Source organism: Vespula vulgaris, chromosome 1 (genome assembly GCF_905475345.1).
Source record: "Vespula vulgaris chromosome 1, iyVesVulg1.1, whole genome shotgun sequence".
NCBI lineage: Eukaryota > Metazoa > Arthropoda > Insecta > Hymenoptera > Vespidae > Vespula > Vespula vulgaris.
This window is the reverse complement of record NC_066586.1, coordinates 17,901,388-17,924,485: the sequence shown is the minus strand read 5'-3', so window position 1 is coordinate 17,924,485 and position 23,098 is coordinate 17,901,388. Positions and strand designations below refer to the sequence as shown.

The 23,098-nt window shown below is 34.8% G+C and overlaps 1 protein-coding gene across 4 annotated transcripts; it reads left to right on the top strand.

The window, feature by feature from the left end:
- Nucleotides 1-3,633: 3,633 nt before the first annotated feature.
- Nucleotides 3,634-21,132, top strand: LOC127062045 (ras-responsive element-binding protein 1-like). Of its 4 annotated transcripts, none has more exons than XM_050989662.1 (5): nt 3,634-3,984; nt 4,264-4,858; nt 14,053-14,162; nt 14,505-18,971; nt 19,234-21,131. In XM_050989662.1, the coding sequence occupies exons 2-5, from the start codon at nt 4,840-4,842 to the stop codon at nt 19,789-19,791; spliced, it is 5,154 nt and encodes a 1,717-aa protein (XP_050845619.1). In that variant the 5' UTR covers nt 3,634-3,984; nt 4,264-4,839; the 3' UTR covers nt 19,792-21,131. The 4 variants fall into 4 exon arrangements, with proteins under 4 accessions (XP_050845619.1, XP_050845634.1, XP_050845625.1 ...); XM_050989677.1 differs by lacking the exons at nt 3,634-3,984; nt 4,264-4,858 and adding an exon at nt 11,575-11,926 and having other exon boundaries at nt 14,505-15,468; nt 15,724-18,971; nt 19,234-21,132; XM_050989668.1 differs by lacking the exons at nt 3,634-3,984; nt 4,264-4,858 and adding an exon at nt 11,576-11,926 and having other exon boundaries at nt 14,505-15,166; nt 15,347-18,971; nt 19,234-21,132.
- The last annotated feature ends 1,966 nt before the right edge of the window (nt 21,133-23,098 follow it).

The window sequence follows — 23,098 nt, the reverse complement described above, 5'->3', positions numbered from 1 at the left end:
AATTTGTTTGTTCTCTTGTACTTTCGATATAAAACTTAGGTCATAAGTAAAAGTTTGGCTTTACATATTATTGTATCCCGTTAACGAGTGTATACAATATACCACAGTTAGTAATTATTCCCGAACGATCCCAGGATCGGGCACATCTGTTCAACGATCTATACTTTCTACTATGGTTGGGAGATAACGTTGTTGATCCTTTTCCAGGTAGAAGAGTGACCATGAGTACGGTTAAAGTCAACTGTTCTTCTTGACTTTCCGTTTTATCTCTTGATATGTTCTTTCCTCGTCCTTTTTTTTCTCTTTTTTTTCCCTTTTTTTTTTTTTTTTTTTTTAGTTGCCACTTTGACATCGTAAAGAATCTAAGACATTATAAAAGGTCCAGCAGGATTTGAGGATTCTGAATAATAAAGAAGGGATCCGCACAAAAAAGGGTCTTAACCATTCATCCTTTCTCTCTGCCAATGTATCCTTACCAAAAGTCCAGTGTAACGATGGACCATCATCATTTTTATATTGCACAGTAAAATCTCTCCCCAATAATATTAGTAAGATCCTAGCAGGTATTAAATATTAGCATAGTCTTTTTCGTTTACCCTTCTGGTAAGTCCAAAACGGAAACGTTTTAGACCATCCTTCCTATATCATTGTCATTGGCTTGTCTTCTCTCTTTTTCTATCTTTCGCCTAACGTTGTTGTTTCGTTGGAAATATATTGTTCGATTAATATACGTTCGATTGATAGGACCTCTTATCTGTTAGGTCATTCTTCTTTTTTTTCTTTTTCTTTTTCTTTTTTTTTCTCTTAAGACAACTGCGAAAAATATGGAAGAAGATTTCTTTTTATTACACTCAGAAATTTAACGTATCTTTTCAGATATGAATATCTAAGATGTGATTCAGAAATGATATCAAAAAAATTTCTATTTTCGTGAGAGGAGGATGATTAATACAGGATGATCAACCGAGATGATTAAATGATATAACGTTTAACGTTTCCTCTGTATAGAACAATTTTATTCTAATTTTAGTTTCTGAAAAGTTTAAACGATTTAAATAAAATACTAAAATGTTTCGTAAAAATATATACCTTTTTTTTTCGTGTCTTAACTTAAATAAATTTTCATCCAGGATTGTTTAAAAAATTTTTCGTGATAGAATATAGATCCAACGAAATTTTCTAGCAAAGCCAGAATTATTACGTAAATTATATTGTAATTTTTTTTACGAATTAATATAAACGTACAATGCGTAATCGTATTGATTCGTAAGAATTACAAATTATTTCAAAAAAAAAAAATTGTGATTTACATCCGGCAATGGTAATTCTTAATTATCGAAAAATTTCGGGATTATTTAAATAAGATACAAAGATTCACCCCTAGCAAAAGCAATTTTTATTTACTGAAATAACATGGAGCTTAATCTTCATAAAAATCAATTTCTAATTATAGAAAAAATTCGTATTCATTTAAATAAGACATAGAGCAAAAACAATTTCTATTTACTAAAACAATATGAAAGTTAATCTTCACCAAAAAATCAATTTCTAATTATTAAAAAAATTCGTAAGCGTTTAAATAAGATACAGAGGTTTATCTTCAGCGAAAGCAATTTTTATTTACTGAAACAACATTGAAAATTAATCTCCTTGAAAAGCAATGTCTGATCGTTGAAAACAATCCATGAAAATCATCCAAATCTCCAATTACTGAAAAAATTCGTAATAAAAATCGCATAAACAATATATAGCGTTATTTAATTATCCGAAATAACGCGTTGAGTTAATAAAACGATTTCAAAATAATTATCGAAATGATATTCACGAATGATTGAAGAAAAAAAAAAGAGAGAGAGAGAGAGAGAAAAGAGAAAAGAAGAAGAAAAACCATTAAAATGAGGTCAACATAATCGAAGCACGCTTGTGCGTTAATCCGTTCGATCTCGATCGAATGAAAGACTATGCCAGAAATAGAAGAGAAATGAAATAAAAGAAATGAAAAAGAGAAGAGAAAAATGGACAAAAAGAAAACTAGAGAAACTAGAGAAAGAAAGAGAGAAAGATAAAAGAAAAATTATAGAAAAAAGAAAAAAAGAAGGGAAAAAGAAAGAACGAAGCGAGCACCATTTCGCGGACTCGCATACTTTTATCGCGATCATAAATGGCTCAACGAGTCGCTCATAAAATATCCGGCAACTCACGCGCGTGCATAGACCGCTCCGATGTTCACTCGATGATGTCCTCCTCGTTTGAAACTGACGCAAGTTCGAGCATACATTATCTACGCTAAACTTTTTAACTGCTCGGTCATCCATCCAATGACGGCGACCTTGCACCTTATCGGCGCAACTACTCTGCTCGTTGCCACTCGGTTACGATCGAGAAACACACGCTACGTTATCGCGAATCCTTACAAATAATATTTTCGATCATCATCATCATCATCATCATCATCATTATCATTCTTATCATCATCGTCGTCGTCGTTGTCGTCATGAACTTTATCATCATTATCATCATCATAATTCATCGTTACCATCGTCATTATTATTATTATCGTTTTCATCTAATTCGTATATTTCTGTACTTGATCGCATTTAAATGTAAAAAGAGATATATACTGATATATATATATACTACAAAAAATATATAATTTATAATTTCTTTTCTTGTTCTTTCGGTCATATAGATACGTATATTTTTCTAATTTTTCTAAATTAACTTTCATAATTTTACAAATTTTACCAAATTTACGATCTCAAAGAAATGCGTCGCGTTTATATATTTTATATATATATATATATATATATATATATGAGATAATAAATAATTTATATATATATATATATACAATTAAGATTTTCGGAAATATTCTAATCCGATTTCTATTTAATTAATAATACCTATACCGTAGGTAAGAAAAGTATGTCTCATTCGATTGCGGTACTTTTATTCCATTAATCAATTATCTCTTATACGTGCATTTGATCGCGTAACTTTTCTTACCTGCGGTAATAAATTTCTTCTGGACAATAATAAGGAACAAATAGCCAAGAGCATTCATAATAGTGGTAGAATAATAAGTAGAAAAAAGGAAGAAAGAAAGAAAGAAAGAAAGAGAAGGAAAAGAGGAGGAAAAAGAAAAAAGACAACAAGAAAAAAAGAAAAAGAAAAGGAGAGGAAGAAAAAAAAAGGAGAAGAACGGTCGGAATGCCCTCGCATTCGGATTGGTGGAGGTGGTGACATCGGTCGCGATGACGATGACGATGACGATGATGGTGTAGACATTACCGTTGGCATAGGTACAGAGACTGGGCCGATAGTAGAGTATGTTAGTGGTGGGGATGAAGAGGGAGAGTATTTCAAAGAGAGAGAAAGAAAGAAAGAGAAAACGTTCGATCGAAAGATGAAAGATATTTATTAAAAACAATGAGAAACAAAATACACGAAAATGAAATATACGAGATTAATTAGCAACGAGAGAGAAATAGAGAGAGAGAGAGAGAGATTATTTCATATTTGATACTTATAAGAATATATGAGTGAAAGGGAGAGAAAGAAAGAGAAAGAAAATGTAGGAGATCGAGATAGAGAAAGAGAGAGGAAGAAGCAAGAGAGGAATCGACGAAGAGTAGTACGAGACTGGTAGCGGCGGCAGGTGAAGGGGTGGGGATGACCGTAAGAGAGTAGCGAGGAGGGAAGACGGAGAGAGAGAGAAGGAGAGAGGGAGAAGGAGTGGGACGCCTGTGCTCTGTCGGCAATGGTGGCGGTGGGGGTGGTGGTAGCGTTGGTTGGTTAAGTGGTGGGAGAAGAAGAGAGGGATGATGAGCCTTGGTCGAGCAGAGAAATTGTCAGAATACGGTGCGACTTCTCGGCGGAGAGTTGCTCCGGTACGAAGCTCCGTTTTATTCTCTTCGTTATTATATCGTCGTGTATCTATATCTTTGTGTCGTTCAATCGCAACGAGAACAGAAGCGAGAGATAGTGAGACTGAATATACACGCACACACACACACACACATACACATACACATACACAGGAACAACATACATATATATATATACCTATATACTTATATATATATACATACATACACACATATATATAAATATATATATATATATATCTTAGAATTTTTCACTTGCCTTCTCATATCTCGCTTACGTGTATATATACGTTTGTGTATAATTTATATATATTATATATATATATATACATACATATATATATATATATATATGGATATATGTCTTCCTTGAAAGTCGTGTCACACAAACTTATAACAATAACAAGACAAACGCGATCTACGATTGGTAAAAGTGTCGCAGAGAAGAGGAAGTGTTTTTCTTTTTGTGTATTCGTGTGATACCGCTCGGATACACTTGGATTAGGTGAACGCCATTGAAGGAAGAGGAATAAAAAATAAAATAAAATAAGAGGCAAAGAAGAAGAAAAAAAGAAGAAAAACGAAAGTCCGGACCAGATCGCCGAATCACATTCTTCGATTTATTTTGTTGCCGCTTTGTTAACAATTCTCGAGCAAGGACTATCGGAGACTCCGGCACGTGAAAAATAGAAAAAGATATACAGATAGGAAGGTAAAAAAGGAGGCCCTATTTATCTGTTACTGAGTTCCCCGTATTAGTAAATATCGATTTTACGGACACGGTGGTACCGATGGTATGAAGCCTACCCGTTGTTCTTCTTCTTCTTCTTCTCCTTCTTCTTCTTCTTCTTGTCATTTCTACGGATAAAACGAAGAAATTTTCTGATTACCGTTGGAAACGAATTTAATTTGGGGGAAATACTTGAATCTCGTACTTCATATTTGGAAAAGGATGGATTATTCGAAAAAAGGTACGTTAATGATACGTGTGCGTGAATTAGTCCGGTCGCTTCTTCATCATCATCATCATCATCATTATCATTGTCATCATCTTCTTCTTCTTCTTCTGTTTCTCTATTCTTTTTTATTTTTCTCTCTTCTATCTCTTTCTCTCTTCCTCCCATCCTCTCTGTTAATCATAACGATACGTATTCTATGATAATAACCAACTCAGCCGGAGGTCGAACGTATCTCGTCGATCGATTCGACGTGTCTCATCATCGACGTCCGTCCGTTCATTAACGACCTCGATTTTAACGTTACATTTCTTTGAATTAAACATCTTAAACGTCATTATCTCTGATATCTTTCCAAATTTTCGAAATACATGTCTATATATATACACACACACAGATACACACACATACATGTGTGTATATATACATATATCGATCGATAGAATTTTGTCGAATAATCAATTCCTTCGGGCTCGATCCATTGGGAATCAGTGGGGCGCCACGCCGGGGGTACACCACCGTCTACTACGAGCCGTGAATAAATATCCCATTGTTAGCGTCTTGCAACAACGACCTCCGGCCTTTGAATTCGTACGTGCGCGCGACGACTCGGTCAATGTCATACGTATGTTCTCTCATTGCACGATCTAAGATCCCGTAAGGACCGTTTTCTTCCTTCTGATCATCATCATCATCATCATCATCCTCATCCTCATCTTCATCCTCATCCTCATCCTCATCGTCGTTATCGTCATCTTCTTGTCCTTTTCAATCTTCTTCTTCTTCTTCTTCTTCCTCTTCCTCTTCTTTTTCTTCTTCTGCTTAATATTATTATCATTATGATTATAATTAATATTGTCATTTAGTTTGTATTTGTTTTCGTTTTAGAAAATATTTTTTATTTGTACGAACAAATAATTCCACCCCACCCCACCCCACCCCACTTCACCCTCGCGTCTTAAAGAGAAAAAAAAAAAAAGAAAAATGTATCCGAGCCGCGAACGTCGATAGTTACATAACGATATGGAATTCGATCGATCGATTTCCGAATATTATTTCAATGATAAACTTTCAGTACGATTTGAAATACCATTCGAAAGAAATGTTTTCTTGTCCAAGAAGAGATCGATATATCGATCGATTAACTCGATCTCCCGAAAGATGAGACAGTAATATCGCGGTAGTCGCTTTGAAATCATTTGATTAAGTAATTAATTAAATAAGTAAGTAAGTAAGTAAGTAAATAAATAATTAATTGTATCGAAATTATTGATCGAATAAAAACGAAAGAAAATCTAAGAACTAGTAACTTACTTACTTATTTATTTGCTAACATCGAAATAAGAATGATGCTGCATCGTTGTTGTTGTTGCTGTTGTATCGATATAGATACTTATTTAAAATATATCTATCTAACTTAACAATCGACGATGAATATTTGAGTCTATTTGTCGTCGAGAATAAAAGATGCTGTTTAACAGTGAGAAACATGTCATAAAAGAGGACTCATTCTCGTGAAGGATAAAAATATGATAAGAGTAAAATAAGAGGAGTCGATCTTTTAACGTGTACCATTTCGGTATTAGTGACGTGTCTAAGTTCTAATCTTTCGATGATTACTAAAAGAGAGAGAGAGAGAGAGAGAGAGATGAAGAAATGAAGAGAGAAGAATACGGTAGCCCAAGTCCACGGAGATAAGGACCTTTTGTGGTTCTTCCCTCTTCTTCTTCTTCTTCTTCTTATCTCCTTTACACTGTGTCGAAATATTTTTTAGTGAGAAGTCGAGAATCCTAATGTATTTTCTGTTTCTTTTTCTCTTTTTTCTCTCTTCTTCTTTTTCTTTTTCCTTCTCCCCCTTAAAAATCTTCTCGCAACGGATGACACTACTGACTCGACTATATTTCTTTCTCACTCTCAAAAAGATTTCTTCTTTCACATTTTACTTTATTCGTCTCTTTCCGATTCTCGGAAGAGAATCACGAAACAATTTCTTAATCAGGTATCGTAATTGAACGAAATAGCTCGTGATAAAGGAAAGAAAAAGAGGAAGAAGAAGAAAAGAAATAAAAGAATGATTGAAAAAAGAAAAAGAGAAAGAAAACGCGCGTCGAGACCCGTTCGATTTGATTTGCAAGGTAATCGTATCTACTCTGAGAAATTGATCCGCACAACGGAATGTAGGCTCGATAAGTTATGAAGCTATCTGATCGGACGACTTAACGACGCAAGGTATTGCCGAGTTAAGTTAACCTCGGCGACGATTACGAATCCTCTTTGATAAAATGTTCTCTTGGTTGATTAGAGGAAAAACATTAAGCGTTTAGGTCGGTCGAACATTTGGGGAATTCTTTTTTTTTCTTTATTTTCTCCTTCTTATTTTCTTTTTTCTGATTTTTTTTTTCTCTTTTTTTCTTTATTCGCGTTAATTATTTCTCTTCTCTTTTTTCCTTTTTTTTCTCTTCTCTCTCTCTCTCTCGCTCTCTCTCTCCCTTTCTGTCCTCTTTTAATCGAGAATATACATTATTCTATCTTTAGAGAGTCGCGACGCGTGAGAATTTAATCGATAACAGGCGTCGAACACAGACGAGTCAGAATTCTTTATTTTTTTTTCTGTTTCGTAGAAAAGATCAAAAGAACGGCATTCTTATTCTCAGCTCTCTCTTTTTCTCTCTCTCTCTATCTCTTTTACTCTTGTTCGTCGCTAACTCGTTGGATTATCGATCGATTTAATCGAGAAAATTCTCTCTCTCTCTCTTTCTTTCTCTCCGTATTGATCATCAAAAGAACGCCTCTAAAATGCGGCTAAAAATTTTAATCGGCTAAAAAAATCCATATCATATACATATACGATTGACCACCCTTAGCTTAAAAAAGAATGAATAACTTTATAATTTAGCTTTCAGATAGCTTACGATCTTATTCGGTATAGAATTTGTGTATGGATACTAGTATTCGTAGTAGCCGTAATAGTAGTAGTAGTAGTAGTAGTAGTAGTAATGGTACTAGTAGTAGTATATCATAGGTTCGCGCAACGACGATCTATACGCGTTAGCGACAAGTATGAGGTAGGTATGACAACGGGAACGAGGTACATGCGGAAACACTCGGTTGGGCCACGTATACGAGAGAGGGATATCTACTTTGCCCGACATCCTTCGTTCGACCCTCTACCACCCATAATGTATGTAGATAATACCTACTGTAAAGCTTAATCCCAATTTCTCTTTGTTCTCTTTTCGCATAGCGTTAAAAAGAAAACAATCACTTTACTCCATCTCTTATTTCTCTCTCTCTCTCTCTCTCTCTCTCTCTCTCTCTCTCTTGCTCTTTCTCTTTCTTCTCGTTCCTATTAAAAAGAAAAAAAAAATTCGTTGGAAAAGAATTGAAGAAGAAAAATATGTAATCTCTAATGGAATTTCGAGGATAAAAGAAATAGAAAGAAATAAGAAATTTTATTAACTCATAGAAGAAAATTCAGACGTTTTTATTCAATCTATTATTTCCGAATCTTGTCTTCTTCTTCGCGATTCTATACGATAAGAATAATTACTCGCGAAAAGATCTTGGCTTTACGATCGTGGAGCCTCGTCACGCAGGAGTTCGTGACGTGGCTTCGATAGAAAAGATAAAGACGTTTCTGGTTTCTTTCATTTCTCTCTCTCTCTCTCTCTCTCTCTCTCTCTTTCTCTCGCTGTTTCTCTTTTTCGCTTTCTCTCTCTCTCTCTCTTTTTTCTCTATCACTCTTACTTCATAATTAATTTTACCCGCTATAAAGATCTGATAAATTTCCTTTCAATTCTCAAAATTTTTTGCAAAAAAAGAAAAAGAGGAAAAAGAAACGAAAAAAGAGGAACTTGAAAAAAGAAAATTAAAAAGAAATAAAAAAATCTTTCTTCAACGATAAAATCGTTTCTCTTAACACGCTTGCTAAAAACTTTCATCTAATCTTTCTATCGGGTTTACTAATCTCAAATCGATAATGCTTTTTGTATGAAGACAAACAAAGAGAGAGAGAGAGAGAGAGAGAGAGAGGCAAAGGAAGAAAGAGAGGTATAGACGTTGAACCGTATATACAAAATGATCGATTCTAAATGAATTCTTAAACTTAAATTTTCAATTTTACTTTCATCTAACTCATCGGTACGATTTACGATTAAAAAGAAAAAGAAAGAAAAAAGAAGATGAAGAATAACAAAAATAGATTAACCAAATCGATCCACGTCATGTATGATTTTTACCCTATTCTCTATCTGTATTTCTATCTCTATCACTATCTCTCTATCTTTCTGTCTTTCACATCCTAGGCTCCATTATACGCTAAAGAGAGAAAGAGAAAGAAGGAGGGAGCAAACGAACAAGAGAAAGAGAAAGAGAGAGAGAGAGAGAGAGAGAAGATCGCGAAGCGCGTGTGTCAGAGCGGCGGTCACCCATAGGCCGACTTCGAGAAGAGGGTGGCTGTTACGAGTGGGTTGCGTCCAAGGTTGTCAGGGCTACGACTCTCGAAACACACTAACCGACCGCCATCTTTGCTTCTCTCGCCCGTCTGCGTGGGTGTATCCGAGAGCTTCGAGAGAAAGAGAAAGAGAAAGAAAGAAAAAGAGAAAGAGAGAGAGAGAGAGAGAGAGAGAGAAAGAGAAAGAGAAAGATAGAGAAAGAGGGGAGTAGAAGGTACACGTAAAGGAGGGAGTATCTCGCTCTCTTTTTCTCTCACTCATCAAAAGAGAGAAAAAGAAAGAAAGAGAGAAAAAGAGAGAGAGAGGCTGTGCCTCGAGAAAGAGAAAAGCTATACATGCACGTATATATACGTACATACGTGTAAGTACTGTGTTGTGTGTATATGTGTGTGTGAGCACGTCACTGGCGGATATCGCGAGGAGGGGGAGATAGAAAGAGATAAAACGAGAGCGAGCGAGCGAGCAAGACACAGACAGATATAGAAGTGAGGTAGAGAGAGAAAGAGAGTGAGTGAGTGAGTGAGTGAAAGAGAGAGAGAGAGAGAGAGAGAGAGAGAGGGTGGATAAAGGAAGGGAAGAGAAGGAGATAAAAGTTTCGAGAGAGAGAAAGAGAGAAAGAGAGATGAGAATCGACCAATCGGAGACGAGTCGAGAACGCCGCCCCGATCTCTCCCCACTTAGTCGACTCGGCGCAGCATCCTTGCGATTCGTGTAGGAGGCACGGAGGCTAACGGAAGTGCGCATGTACGCCCTCTCGCCGGACGGACTCTGACACTGCTCCCTTTTTTTCCTTCAAGGCTCCTAGCCCCGAGGTCTTCGAGGGTGCATTGCAGATATAGGCGTGGCGTCTCGCCTCTCTCATTTCTTCTATTCTATTCTACTCTATTCCATTCTATTCCATTTTATTTTATTTTATTCCATATCTTTGTCGATCTATTCTGTTCTGTTCTGTTCTATTCTATTTTATTTTGTTTTGTTTTGTTTCGTTTTGTTTTGTTTTATTTTATTTTGTTTTATACTATTTCTCTTATCGTCCGTATAATCCTTTCAATTATGAAGCGAGATTATTCATATTTAATTTTCTTCACTTCTTATATTTATATTTCTTGTTTCTTTTTTTCTTTTGCTCCTCGATAAGAAAGATCGGTAATAAGAGTTAGAAGAAAAAGATTTGTCTCTCAAGAGTTTCGTTCAGCGTTCGATATTCGTCAAAATGTTCAAGGATATGTATATTAGCATGTGCATACGGATAAAGTGTAAATCGTTTGAACGGTTTTAATGTGATTCTTCGGTTTCCTTTTATTTTTTACTTTTCTCTCTTCTTTTCTTTTCTTTTCTTTTCTTTTCTTTTCTTTTCTTTTCTTTTCTCGCGGGGCAAGTTCGGTGAAAGGGTAGGGAAGAGGGTGGGGGAAGAAAGAAACGTTTCTTTTCTTTAATTCTTTTCTTCATCAAGGTACCTATGTTTATAATCAAGGTACGTATATTTGCATGTGTGTGCATAGATACACGTCTAGAAAAATTCATTTATCTCTTTCTCTTTTTCTATTTATTTATATATATACCAATATATAGGTAGATTATATAGAAATGTAAAACGTTTGAATTATTTTACGTATCTTGTATTCTCGCGAGTTTGTTGAGTAATTCGGTAGATATCGATTATACGGAATAATCGATTTCCGAAAGAAATACTCTTCAGCGAGGAAAAATTCCTAAAGAAAATTGATCGTAACGAGGAGAGAAATTCGGTGTTCCACTAAAGGCAAACCTTTCGAAATCCACGTCGCTCGGCATGCTTTCCATTTCTAACGATCACCCGAGGAGACCGGAGACCAATCGTTACGACGTTCCGTGAACCACGAAATGCGATTTCTATTTTTCCATCGGGTTCTACCCGAAGTCTAGTCGGTATCGATCGTGTTTTCTCATTGGATCACGATTTCTCGGATTATTGCGCGAACTCTACCGATTTACGTATGCTTCCGTTCGAAAATTTGTTTCATCCGAGACATGGATCAAATATTCGCCTTTATTTATCTATTTATTTACTTTTTTGCTAAAAGTAAAAAATAAATTAAATCTATATATGCATATATATATATATATTTCTTTTTACATATATCGAATTAAATAAAAATCCCTTTTTTAAATGATAAACAATTAATTGACTCTATAGTATCCTTATCAAACATTTTTATACATAAATATGAAAAAATACGAGGTATAAGAAAAAAAAAATAAAAATAATAATAAAAAAAAAAAAGAAAAAAATGTGATCATTTCTATAAAACAAATTGAAATCCTCTCTAGACAATAGCTACGTACTATTATATATAAATTTGTCGAATACTTATCGGTTTGTAAAGTATTTAAATGCCTTTTTAGAATTAAAGACGTGACTCTCGATAATGGTATTTAAACCTCCCCACCAGTTTCGATTCGATAGTCAAAGATCGGCCGATCCAAAGCTGCCGGGTATCGAGCATTTCAAGCACGAGCGCAGACCGCAGGTTAAATCGAACGTTAAAAGGCAGCAAAACTCGTTTCTCCGTTCCGATCGCGCGTGATTTACGTGCGTGAATGAAGTCACCTGTCGGCAGCAGGCGCATCGAGTCTCGCAGGTATTATGGTGAGCAGGTTTCTGTGTTAGGCGCCATGAAGAAGCAGGTTCCTTTCGGTTACACACATATATACGTATACACAAACACACCAACGTATAGAACCACGAGTAATACGATATCCAAGTGCAAACAATAATGGTTAGTCGCGTGGTTATTTAAAAAAAAAAAAAAAAAAAAGAAAAAGACGAATAAATAAATGAAAGGAAGGGAATTCGATCTATATCAGTTTTATTTATTTTTTGCTTTTTTCTACGTTTATTGTTTTCTTATTTTTTTTTTTTTTTTTTTTTTTTTAACGCGTTACCCTAATCTCATCTTTCAAATCTCTTTCGTTCTTGCGACTCTCGCGCAAAAATTGTTTTCCCGATCACCTTACTCGTCGTTGACCTAATCGACAGCTTCCTCCGCGTGATGATTTGTTATCGCATGATGGCTTTCGCCGAAAAATCGACGCGTAGATTTATCGACTTTATCTTTCGCGTATATTACGAATATCCATTTGGCTTGACACACTTACCGTCGTCAAGTAGTAGGTAGGTAGGTATATCCGATAAAACTTGATCGATTTTTTTTTTTTCTTTTCTTTCTTTCTTTTTTTCTTTCTTTTTCCTTTCTCTTTTCGCTGATTCGCACAATTAATCGACCTTTCCTTTCTTTGCCTCTTCTCTTTTGTCTCCCTCTTTACAGACACTACTCGCTTTGCTCGAACTTCCAAGTGAAAGAGAAAAAAAAAAATAAAAATAAAAAAAAAGAAAGAAAGAAATACTAAACCCAATCATTAAATCATCGATCTATTTCTATTACGTTGAAACACAGATCGATCGTTTGTATCAACGAAAGAAACAAAAGAAAAAGGTTAATGACGTAAAATCAAAGAGAAAGCTTCCCTAAACAAATAGAAAAATAAAAAGAAGTAGGACGTGTAAAAATTTCGATAAGACGTCTTTCCCGAGACAGACACATCCTCCTCTTAGATGTGGAAAGACGTAAAAAAAGAGAGAAAAAAAACGAGAAAGAAGAAACAAAAAAATAATAATAAAAAAAAAAAAGAAAAAAAAACAAAAATACCGCGAAGTTGCGGTTGTAACGCGGTGCGAGAACTCTGATAAACGTTTCGATCTTGCTTTTCGAGCTCCAGCTGTGGTTTCCTATGTACATATATCAGCTTCCGGACCGCGTCGGATTGATGTCCTGTCGGTGACACACTTTTTAAGACTCTTAGCTCGGCAAGAAAAGAAGCATCGACGGTAGATCCGGTGCTTTTTTCTTTCTTTCTTTCTTTCTTTTACTTTTTTCTTTCCTTTCTCTCTTTCTTTCTTTCTTTCTTTATTTTTTTTTTTGTTTCGTTGGTGTCTCCCTTTTATCGCTCGAGAACTCGAACCCGATCGAGTAACGTTATCATTGAGAATGTTCATTGAGTTATCTCTATCGGTCTCTTAACGTCGCATAAGTAACAAACTTTTTCTCGGGTAAACACGTCTTGAATATTTCCCCCCTCTCCCCACCTTCCTCCCTCAAACGAGTTCAACTTCTCAAAGAATTGATTTTGATCGATGAATCGATCGATCGTTCGATTCGACGATATTTCGTTTCCTTCGTTTTTTTAAGACTATTGTACGTAGAGAAAAAGAAATACAGAAATCGATCCGATCCGATCTGATTGGATTGGATCGATCGAAGGAAATACAAGATGTTATTGAAATTTCGTAGAGAGATATTGAAGATAGTTTATTGTTTATGTGGAACTTTAAGAACACAGAAAGACGGAACACGTGTCATCCGTTTTCCGTCGTTCTATAAAAATCAAACATAAAAATATACGTCACGTCGTCCACGTATGTATCTTCTAAGTGTCGTTTTTGATTCTTTCCTCATCTTATATTTACCAAATAAAACGTTGCGCGAGGATCTGCGGTTCGGGTTGCCACATCCTCGCCGACTGCCATTCGATTCGATTTTGAATCATGCACTTAAAAGGAAATAGGAGATAAAATGTTGTTCCATGAAGAAGTGTTTTATATATATATATATATATATATATATATATATATATATATATATGTTAATTAAGATTTGAAAATATTAATTATTGATTTTTTGATTTTGATTTTTTTTTTGCTCGTTTGTTTTACAGTGACCATAAAGAACGAACCGGAACAGGAACAAGAACAGGAACAAGAACAAGAACAAGAACAGGAACAGACTGAGACACAGGTGGATACAGCAGCATCTCCGTCGTCCAGTGTAAATGTTCATTTTATTTATTTCTCTTACTTTTTTTTTTCTTTTATCGTAACAAGAAGGTTTAACAATTTAACAAAAAAGTAATTAAAAAAAAAGTAACGCAGTTCCGACAAAATGTTCGAAAAATTTTCATTCGGTAACAACAATAATAAATCGTGAATATTTTTTTTTTTCTTACAATATCTTACAACACTACGAATGAATTTCTTAATTACAAACATCTAAATAAATATTACGAATATATATATATATATATGTATATATATATATGTATATATATATATATGTATATATATATGTAGATATGTAGATATATACAAAGTATGAACGTTTTTATTACAGGTAGATTTACCCGAAAGCGCGCATCCTTGCCCAGCTTGTCCGACCATACTTTTGACAACTCACGATTTAACGAATCATCTACGAGAACATAATTCACCTAGGAGCACGGAATACGGCGGTGAGGAAGATTACTGCTGTGCTATATGTCAAAAAGTATTGAGTTCAGCAAGTTCCTTGGATCGCCATGTTCTTGTACATTCGCGCGAACGACCTTTCAAGTGCAAATATTGTGATATAGCTTTCACAACGAATGGTAATATGAACAGACATGTTAAAAGTGCTCACCGCGGTGAAAGATCACCACCACAGAGTTATACCGAATCGGAAAGTACTAGTAACGACTCCGAAAACTCATCCAGAAGACAACACATAGAAGAACACAACAACAACGAGATATCGAAACAAACTTCGCCAAATTTTATGATCAGAGAAAGATTAGCGAAGAATTTAACGGCCAAACGAAAGTCGCCATCTTTTACCAGAGAAGATGAAAGCCCACGTAAACACAAGATATTGTTGAACAATTCGAGGACCGAGATCAAACGTACCCCTGTACAAACACAAAATTCTTTCAACTGTCCGGTTTGTAATCGGCAAGATTTTGCTACGAGCGGCCTCTTGGAAACGCATTTGGAACAAAATCATCCAGAATTCACGGCAAGGTGCGAACCCTGTAATCTATCTTTTAAAAATCATCGGGTTTTGAATCTACACCGTTATATGATACACTTTTCTGACTATCCCGTTGGTATCCCTACGAGAAATTTACGTAATTCCGTAGTAGGATTCGACGATTTAACTTTTGTTGACTTTACCTCGGCTAAATTCCCAACTATTGCTAGGGTGATGTGCGAGCAAGCGATGCATCGGCCAGCATCCGGAGAAGGTACCAACTTTCAATGCGCCAAGTGTTCAAGGGCATTTCCTTGTTTCAAGTCTATGAAAGAACACCAAAATGAATGTGGTAAGTGTAGGTCAAGTTTGCAATGTAGACCGATAGATGTTGGGGAATCACAGAGAGACGATTTTTTTGCGGGCCTCGAATTACACAATAAAGCTGCTTTGACAGAGGCTAAAGACGGAAAGGATTTAGCGGATATAGAAAGCATTTTGTCCGTTACGTCGGGCCCGATTTTACAAAACTTTCCCCGCTCGGATGCTAGTACACCCGAGAATAATATGAAATTTAATTCGAGCGTTGGTTCTTCTGGTTCATCAGGAACGATGTCATCGGAATATCACGAGGAAGAAGCTCAGGATTTGTTCGCTGCCGAATTCAGGAAGATGAAGTTGAAAGGAGAATTCCCCTGCCGATTATGCACAGCTATATTCCCTAATTTGAGAGCATTGAAGGGACATAATCGTGCTCACATGGGCGTTGCGCCAGGAGTACCCTATCCTTGCAACATGTGTCCTTATACGAGTACGGACAAGGCCACTCTTGTAAGGCATCTCAGATCTCACAACGGCGATCGGCCGTACGAGTGTTCGCTTTGCAATTACGCTTTTACTACAAAAGCAAACTGCGAGAGGCACGTTAGAAATCGTCATGGTAAATTAACCAGGGAAGACATTAAGAGTGTTCTTATATATCACCCGAACGAGGATTCGACGAATGAGAACATCGGTAGAAGTTCGCCAAGAGTGACAAAGGACGAACCAAGAAAAAGTTTGATATATCCGAACGACCGTGAGGACTCTCATCAGCAACAACAACGTTATCTGTCGATGCCGGTGGACTCGAAAAGTGATATTAGAGTGATAGACGAGGCAAAACTACCTAGCCCAGGATTGGCCTCGTCCCTTCGTAGTATTATCGTGAATCATTGCGAAACCAGCGATACTTACTCGAGATCGAACATACCATCGTCCGGGCTTATTCCGAGGAATATAGAAGAGGCCACTACATCTCAAGATCAAAGTGGAAGGGCTGAGGATGATCTTGAATCAAGGTCATCTAACGAAAGCGTGTCTCTAGTCAATGATACCGAATCAGATATGCACCAAAGAATTCAAGCTAGTCCGATTAACTTGAAGAAAACGTCTAACGTACCTAACGCCGGAAATTCGAACCAGGATGGACCCTTGGACCTCAGCATGGACGTTCTAGATTTGAGTAAAAAGGCCAAGGAGAGAAACGGCGCTGGCTCCTCTAGATCGAACGAACATTATCCCGGCAATGACCGAAGAGAATTTTACGATTCAACCAGCCAATTGTTCCTCACACAGGCTCTTTTACAAGCGAGCCAAGGAACTTCGCCAGGAACTTCGCCTGGAACTTCGCAAGGAACCTCGCAGGCAACCTCCCTACAGAATTTCTACGCTAATGCCCAATTGATCTACCGTAATTTAGGATCACTTTCGGCAGGAGTAAATGCTGGAATTCTGTCTCCGTATATGTTCAACCCGCACCTGTTCGGACAAGATCTTAACATCAGAGATAGAATTCAAAAGGAGTTCGCTCGGGGCCTACAACTGACCAGCGGTGGTACGTTGGTCGATCCATCTCACGGAAATACAAGTTTCGCCAGTTTTCCGCAATCAAACGAGGGCTCGTCTCAATCTGTAAACGAGCAAAACGATTATACGAAATTGCTGGCTTCTAAAATGACCAATAAGAATTTATCGCCACGCGAAAAGCCAGACAATTCGCCTTCCTCGAATTCGGTTAAAATGGTCATAAAAAATGGTGTTCTAATGCCAAAACAAAAACAACGAAGATATCGTACGGAAAGACCGTTCTCTTGCGGACATTGCTCGGCCAAGTTCACCCTGCGTAGCAACATGGAGAGACATATAAAACAGCAACATCCTGAATTTTGGAGTCAACGACCTCGAGGTGGTCATTCAACGAGAGGCAGACCACCGGCGAACCATCCGACTTTAATTAAAAATTCTGGACAGTCAAATTCGCAGCCTTCGCAGTCCTACTCCAGCATTCTACCCAAAACCGAGTCGTCATCGGCGATAGAATCTGGCAGACATTCGATTTCCGACCAAGTTAAATACGCGATATTGGCACAACAATTGAAGGCCAACAAAATGGACGACAACGACACCGACGAAGAACTCATCATCGACGAGGATCCTACCGATAAAGAGATGCAAGAATCTCAAGAACAAGGAGAACGTTCTACGAGTTTGTTGAGAGGACAATTGGAAGGAAACGAGACCAACAGAGACGTTTCGGTTAAGGACGAAATCTCAGAGAGAGACTCGTCCGACGTATTTCACAACGAACAGGCCGAGGAACGTAACGATACCAATGAGAACGGCCGGACTTCTAGAAACGAACATATCCCTGAAGTTAAAACTGAAGATCCATCGGGAGATAATAATTCAAGACACACCTTCAAAATGGATATCTGCAACGATACCGTTCAAGATAAACAGGAAGATAATAACGCTGATCTCGCTAGCGTTTCGGAATTATTGGACAATGCTTCTCATCAATATCAACACTTTCAACCTCAATATCTGAGCGACGAGGAAGGTTTGGTCGCATCGACGAGCGACTTCAACAATTCTGGAAGCGAGGACAAATCTGACTCGGTCAATTCCGCTAATTCGAATAACGCCTCGTCGAAAAAGAAAAAGAAGAAAAAAAAGAAGAAGAAATCTGCTTACTCGATGGCACCTAACAGAGTGATATGTCCCTATTGCGAACGGCCATTTCCATGGACTTCGTCCCTTAGACGACATATTCTTACGCACACGGGTCAAAAGCCCTATCAATGTATATACTGTTCGCTTTTGTTCACGACCAAATCGAATTGCGATCGGCACCTTTTGAGAAAGCACAAAACAAATCCGAACAAAATACGACGCGTTAGAAATTCATCTTCGCCGGATAGTCAGGTTGTCAATACGAACAATACGTTCTCGATGAGAAACGTACCGGAGAGGCCGTACAAATGTAATCAGTGTCCGAGTTCGACCTTTTCGACGTTAGGTAATTTAAAGAAACATCGTTCGACCAAACACTCGCGCAAAAACAAATCGAGATCCGTATCGCCCTCGAGCGAACCACAAAACAGTCCTTTGCAACCGTCGAAACAAAACGATCCTAGCGATTACGAGAGCCAATCGTCTAGCATTTCTGAAAATACCGAACAACAACAGGTGTCGCCGGTTGAAACGCAAAAACAAAATTCGAATACGTCACCGACTAACAACGAATTATCAAGATCACGAAGAACTTCACCTAGATCCTCGCCCGGTCCTAACGACGTTCCATTCAAATGTCATCTATGTGACTGCGGATTCGCCGATCGTCACGATTGTTTGGAACATATCAAAACGAATCATAAAAAATCGTACGAGATGTTAGTTGCTAAGGGTGCTATGGATATGGATATCGACGGTTTGGAAGATCAACCAGCACCACCACCACCGCCACCGCCGCAGCAACATCTTAGCGATGGGGAGGAAAGAAAAGGCCGATTCCCAGATTACAGTAATAGAAAAGTAAGTAACATACATACATACATATATATAACATATATATTATAGTAAGTTATATATATAATATATATAATATAATATTATATATATTACATATTATATATTATATACTATATATATATATTATATATACATATGTCTGTACATTAGTATAGCCTATTCTAAAGACGAGAAAAAGATCTTCTATCCCATATCTAAAGGATTAAAAATTCGTGATAATATTCTAACAAAGTTATATTAAATTATTATTGTCAATTTTCAACAGGTGGTCTGTGCCTTTTGCATAAGAAGATTCTGGTCGGCCGAGGATCTCCGTCGTCACATGAGAACTCACACGGGTGAAAGACCATTCTCCTGTGACATATGCTTTCGACGATTCACTTTGAAACACAGCATGCTACGTCATCGTAAAAAGCACGAATCGGTTGACTCTACCATGTACGTTGGTACCAGCGGCGACGAAGAAAATTCACCGACTCAGCCACCAACGATAACACCGCGTACCCAACAACAACCACCCGTTTTAATGGCAACAAATATCAACAATTCGAGGATCCAAGATAGAATTACGTCGTCGGTAGCAACCGGTGATGCTCCTGGTGGTTTCATGAGATTTAATACCTTCGAAAAATTAACTACATTTACCGGCAAATTGACCACCAATACACAGCATAATGTCAATTCAGAATTATCCGAAAATACCGACAACGATTTGATCTCTAATCTTTTGGGCATACGCGATAAAAGTTTCATCGATAAGGTTCTCCAAGCATCACCGGACGATGCCGCTAAATTATTAGGCGTACAACGTAGTCACGAGTGAATAGAAAAACTTTTAACATATAATACGTCGAAGGTAAAAAGAATTTTAAAATGGAGATCTTATTTTCTCGATCCGTTTAAGTAATATTTTTTCTTTGTCTATGTCAATTTGTTTTTTTTTCTTCTTTTTTTTTTTTTGTTTGTTTTCTTTTGATTTTTATCCATTATCCGTCTTTATATTTATTCACAATCGTGCCTTATATTATATAATCGTTTTATCAATTTGAACACACTTTTTTAATTTTTTTTTTTTTTTTTTATTTTATTGACACCCGACACAATTTGATTTTTTTTTTTTATTTTATTGACACCCGACACAATTTGATTTTTTTTTTTTTTTTAATTGACACCCGACGCTATTTCAGTAATAATTTTTTCTCGAATATTGACCGTACTATAGACAAAACGCTGTTAATTCACAAGCGTGGCTTTAATGATATCATTTAATTTTAATTTATAATCAATGTCTATATATATATATATTTTAATAATTCAATAAGTTTTGACGTTGTATATATGTATAGTCTCGCGCGTTCTTGATTTTATCTAATTTATAATTAAAATATTTTAGAAAAAGAATAAAATATATTCGCGTATTCGAGGTACATTCTTTAAAGACATAAACAAAAAAGAAAAAAAACAAAGAAAATTAAACAAAAAAAAAAAAGAAAAATTAGAAATCAAAAATTTTTTAAATTTCTATATTTGTCATCTCTTTTTATTCTTCTATTTTGTTCGACTCTTCTTTATTTTATTTTTTTAATCTTTTTTTTTTTATTCTCGGATCGTCTATTTTGCCCTGTATGTTGCATATACATATCCTAACCGCGCGCAGATTTCATTTTCAATTCGTATATGTGCACTTATAACACGCAAAAGTGTATGTACGTTTCATACTTTGCAATGTATATATATGTGAAAATTTTCTATATCTGCATCTATATATATATATGATATATATATATATATATATGATATATGATATATATATATATATATAATGTGTGTACATTTTTTTAGTATTAATTAGCTTTACTTATACGATATAGAAGTATGATCCAATGAAATAAAAACCAAATATACCAATACAAAATATTTAAATATTTATACTTTTCCTGAAGCATTCGTTAGATAAAAGAAAGCAAAAAAAATAAAAAAGCTCAAATCGATCGTTAAATCATTTTGAGCGAGTGATCTTAATCGTACTGTTTAATTGATGACAACACAAGATATTCAAATTAATAAAAAAATAAATAAATAAATAAAAAATAAAAAATAGGACGAAGTAATAAACATTGTAATAAGAATTACAAGAGCCATATGTATATATATAAATTCAGATATGTAGTTTAATGTTAATCATATAATATATATAATATATATATATATGATAATTATATATAACATATACAATTATATATATAATAATTATATATATAATATATATAATTATAAATATATACATATTATATTCATATATATAATTAAAAAACAATCTGTATCCAAATATTCGTTTTAAATGACGAAAGATAATAATTAATTTATTTTCATGAGTTGAGATAAGCGGCAAACTTTTCATGATATACATATATATACATATATATATATATATATATATATATATATATATATATATAAAATTCCTTTTTCATTCGATCAAATTTGTTTTATTATTACATGTGTATGTATTTTATGTTATTCTTTCGAGTTTATTTTACAATGAAAAATTTGTCTGTACATATATGTCAAGAGTATAATTTTTTTTATTTATTAAAAATAGATGCCCCGATGTTGTCAATTTGTTTTTTTTTATTTTTTTTTTTTTTTGTTATTACGATTGTCTGTAAATAATAAAAAACTCTGAAAAGATAAATTTTTATAAAATATGAATCGATCTCACTTCGAATAAAAATCCAGATTTGTCACGTCTTTCTTACGTTATAATAAATAATATAGTGAATATAAATATTATTAATTGAAACTTAAAAAAAATAACATTCGATACAACAGAAAAAAAAATAAGAAATTCGACCGAATGAAAAATACAAATAAATAAATAAATAAAAAAGCTACAGAGCACGTGGGAATTTAGGTAAATGTGCAAGATGTCTTTGTATATATCTTGACGGTTTATAGACTGTATGTGAATTATCAAACATATATATATATATATATATATATATATATATATATATATATATATATATTAATTTGGTATGCTTTTCTTATGCGAGTTTCAATTAAAAACATACATCGAGTAATATTAGAAAATTGGTTTCCTCGACAACGACAACCAGAATTAATCAAATTAAACAAAATAAAAGAGAATTTATAAATACATTATTATACATTATACACATATGTATGTATGATTAATTTATATTTAATCGCATAAGAAAGTTAATGTATATAGATAGCTCAATTTATTTCACTTGTAGAAATTATATATATATATATATATATATATATATATATATATACACATAATATATAATATATATAATATTTTTTATTAATATACCATAACATAATATATACGTATATAATATATATATATATATAGATACGTATATATTATATTATAAACATATTAATAAAATATCATACAAAAAAGCTACAAAGTGATTACGTCTTTCTGTCTATGAAAAGGAAAACGATATTTACATAGAATTTTACCAAATATTTACGACTTAGTTGATCATTCTCTACAAAGTCCACTTCTTTAGGCTTAAGTAGATACAATGGATGGAAGAAGCAAGTAGAAACGAATCCCTTGTTACTTTCTCTCTATTCTCCTTTTTCTTTCTTCGTAAATATCCACAATTTGTTTGCATGTTTCCTCTCGACATCAATCTCTGTAGATCCTCTTCATCATTTTCTTCTGCGTCTCTGCATATATATATATATATATATATATATATATATATATATATACATATATATACATATATATATATACACATATATATATAGACACACATATAATATATCATTAATATTGATAATTCATCCTTAAATTTGTAGTATTTATTCTTTTATAATAGAAACAACGTCTACGATTAGTGCGCGATTTATCAATGTTAAATCGGGATAACGATGCGTACACTTAAGAATATTTTTTTCGTCTTTGATCTCGTTTTGACACATGCATATTAATTATATCGATAAAATATTATAATATAACACGCGCGAATATAATATTAAGAAGTATGTAAACTATAAGGAAATATATTTATCGAGGCAATTCTATCGAGTTAATTTATTTATTTATCATTCTTTTTTGTTCTTTTTGTTTTAAATTGCATTCA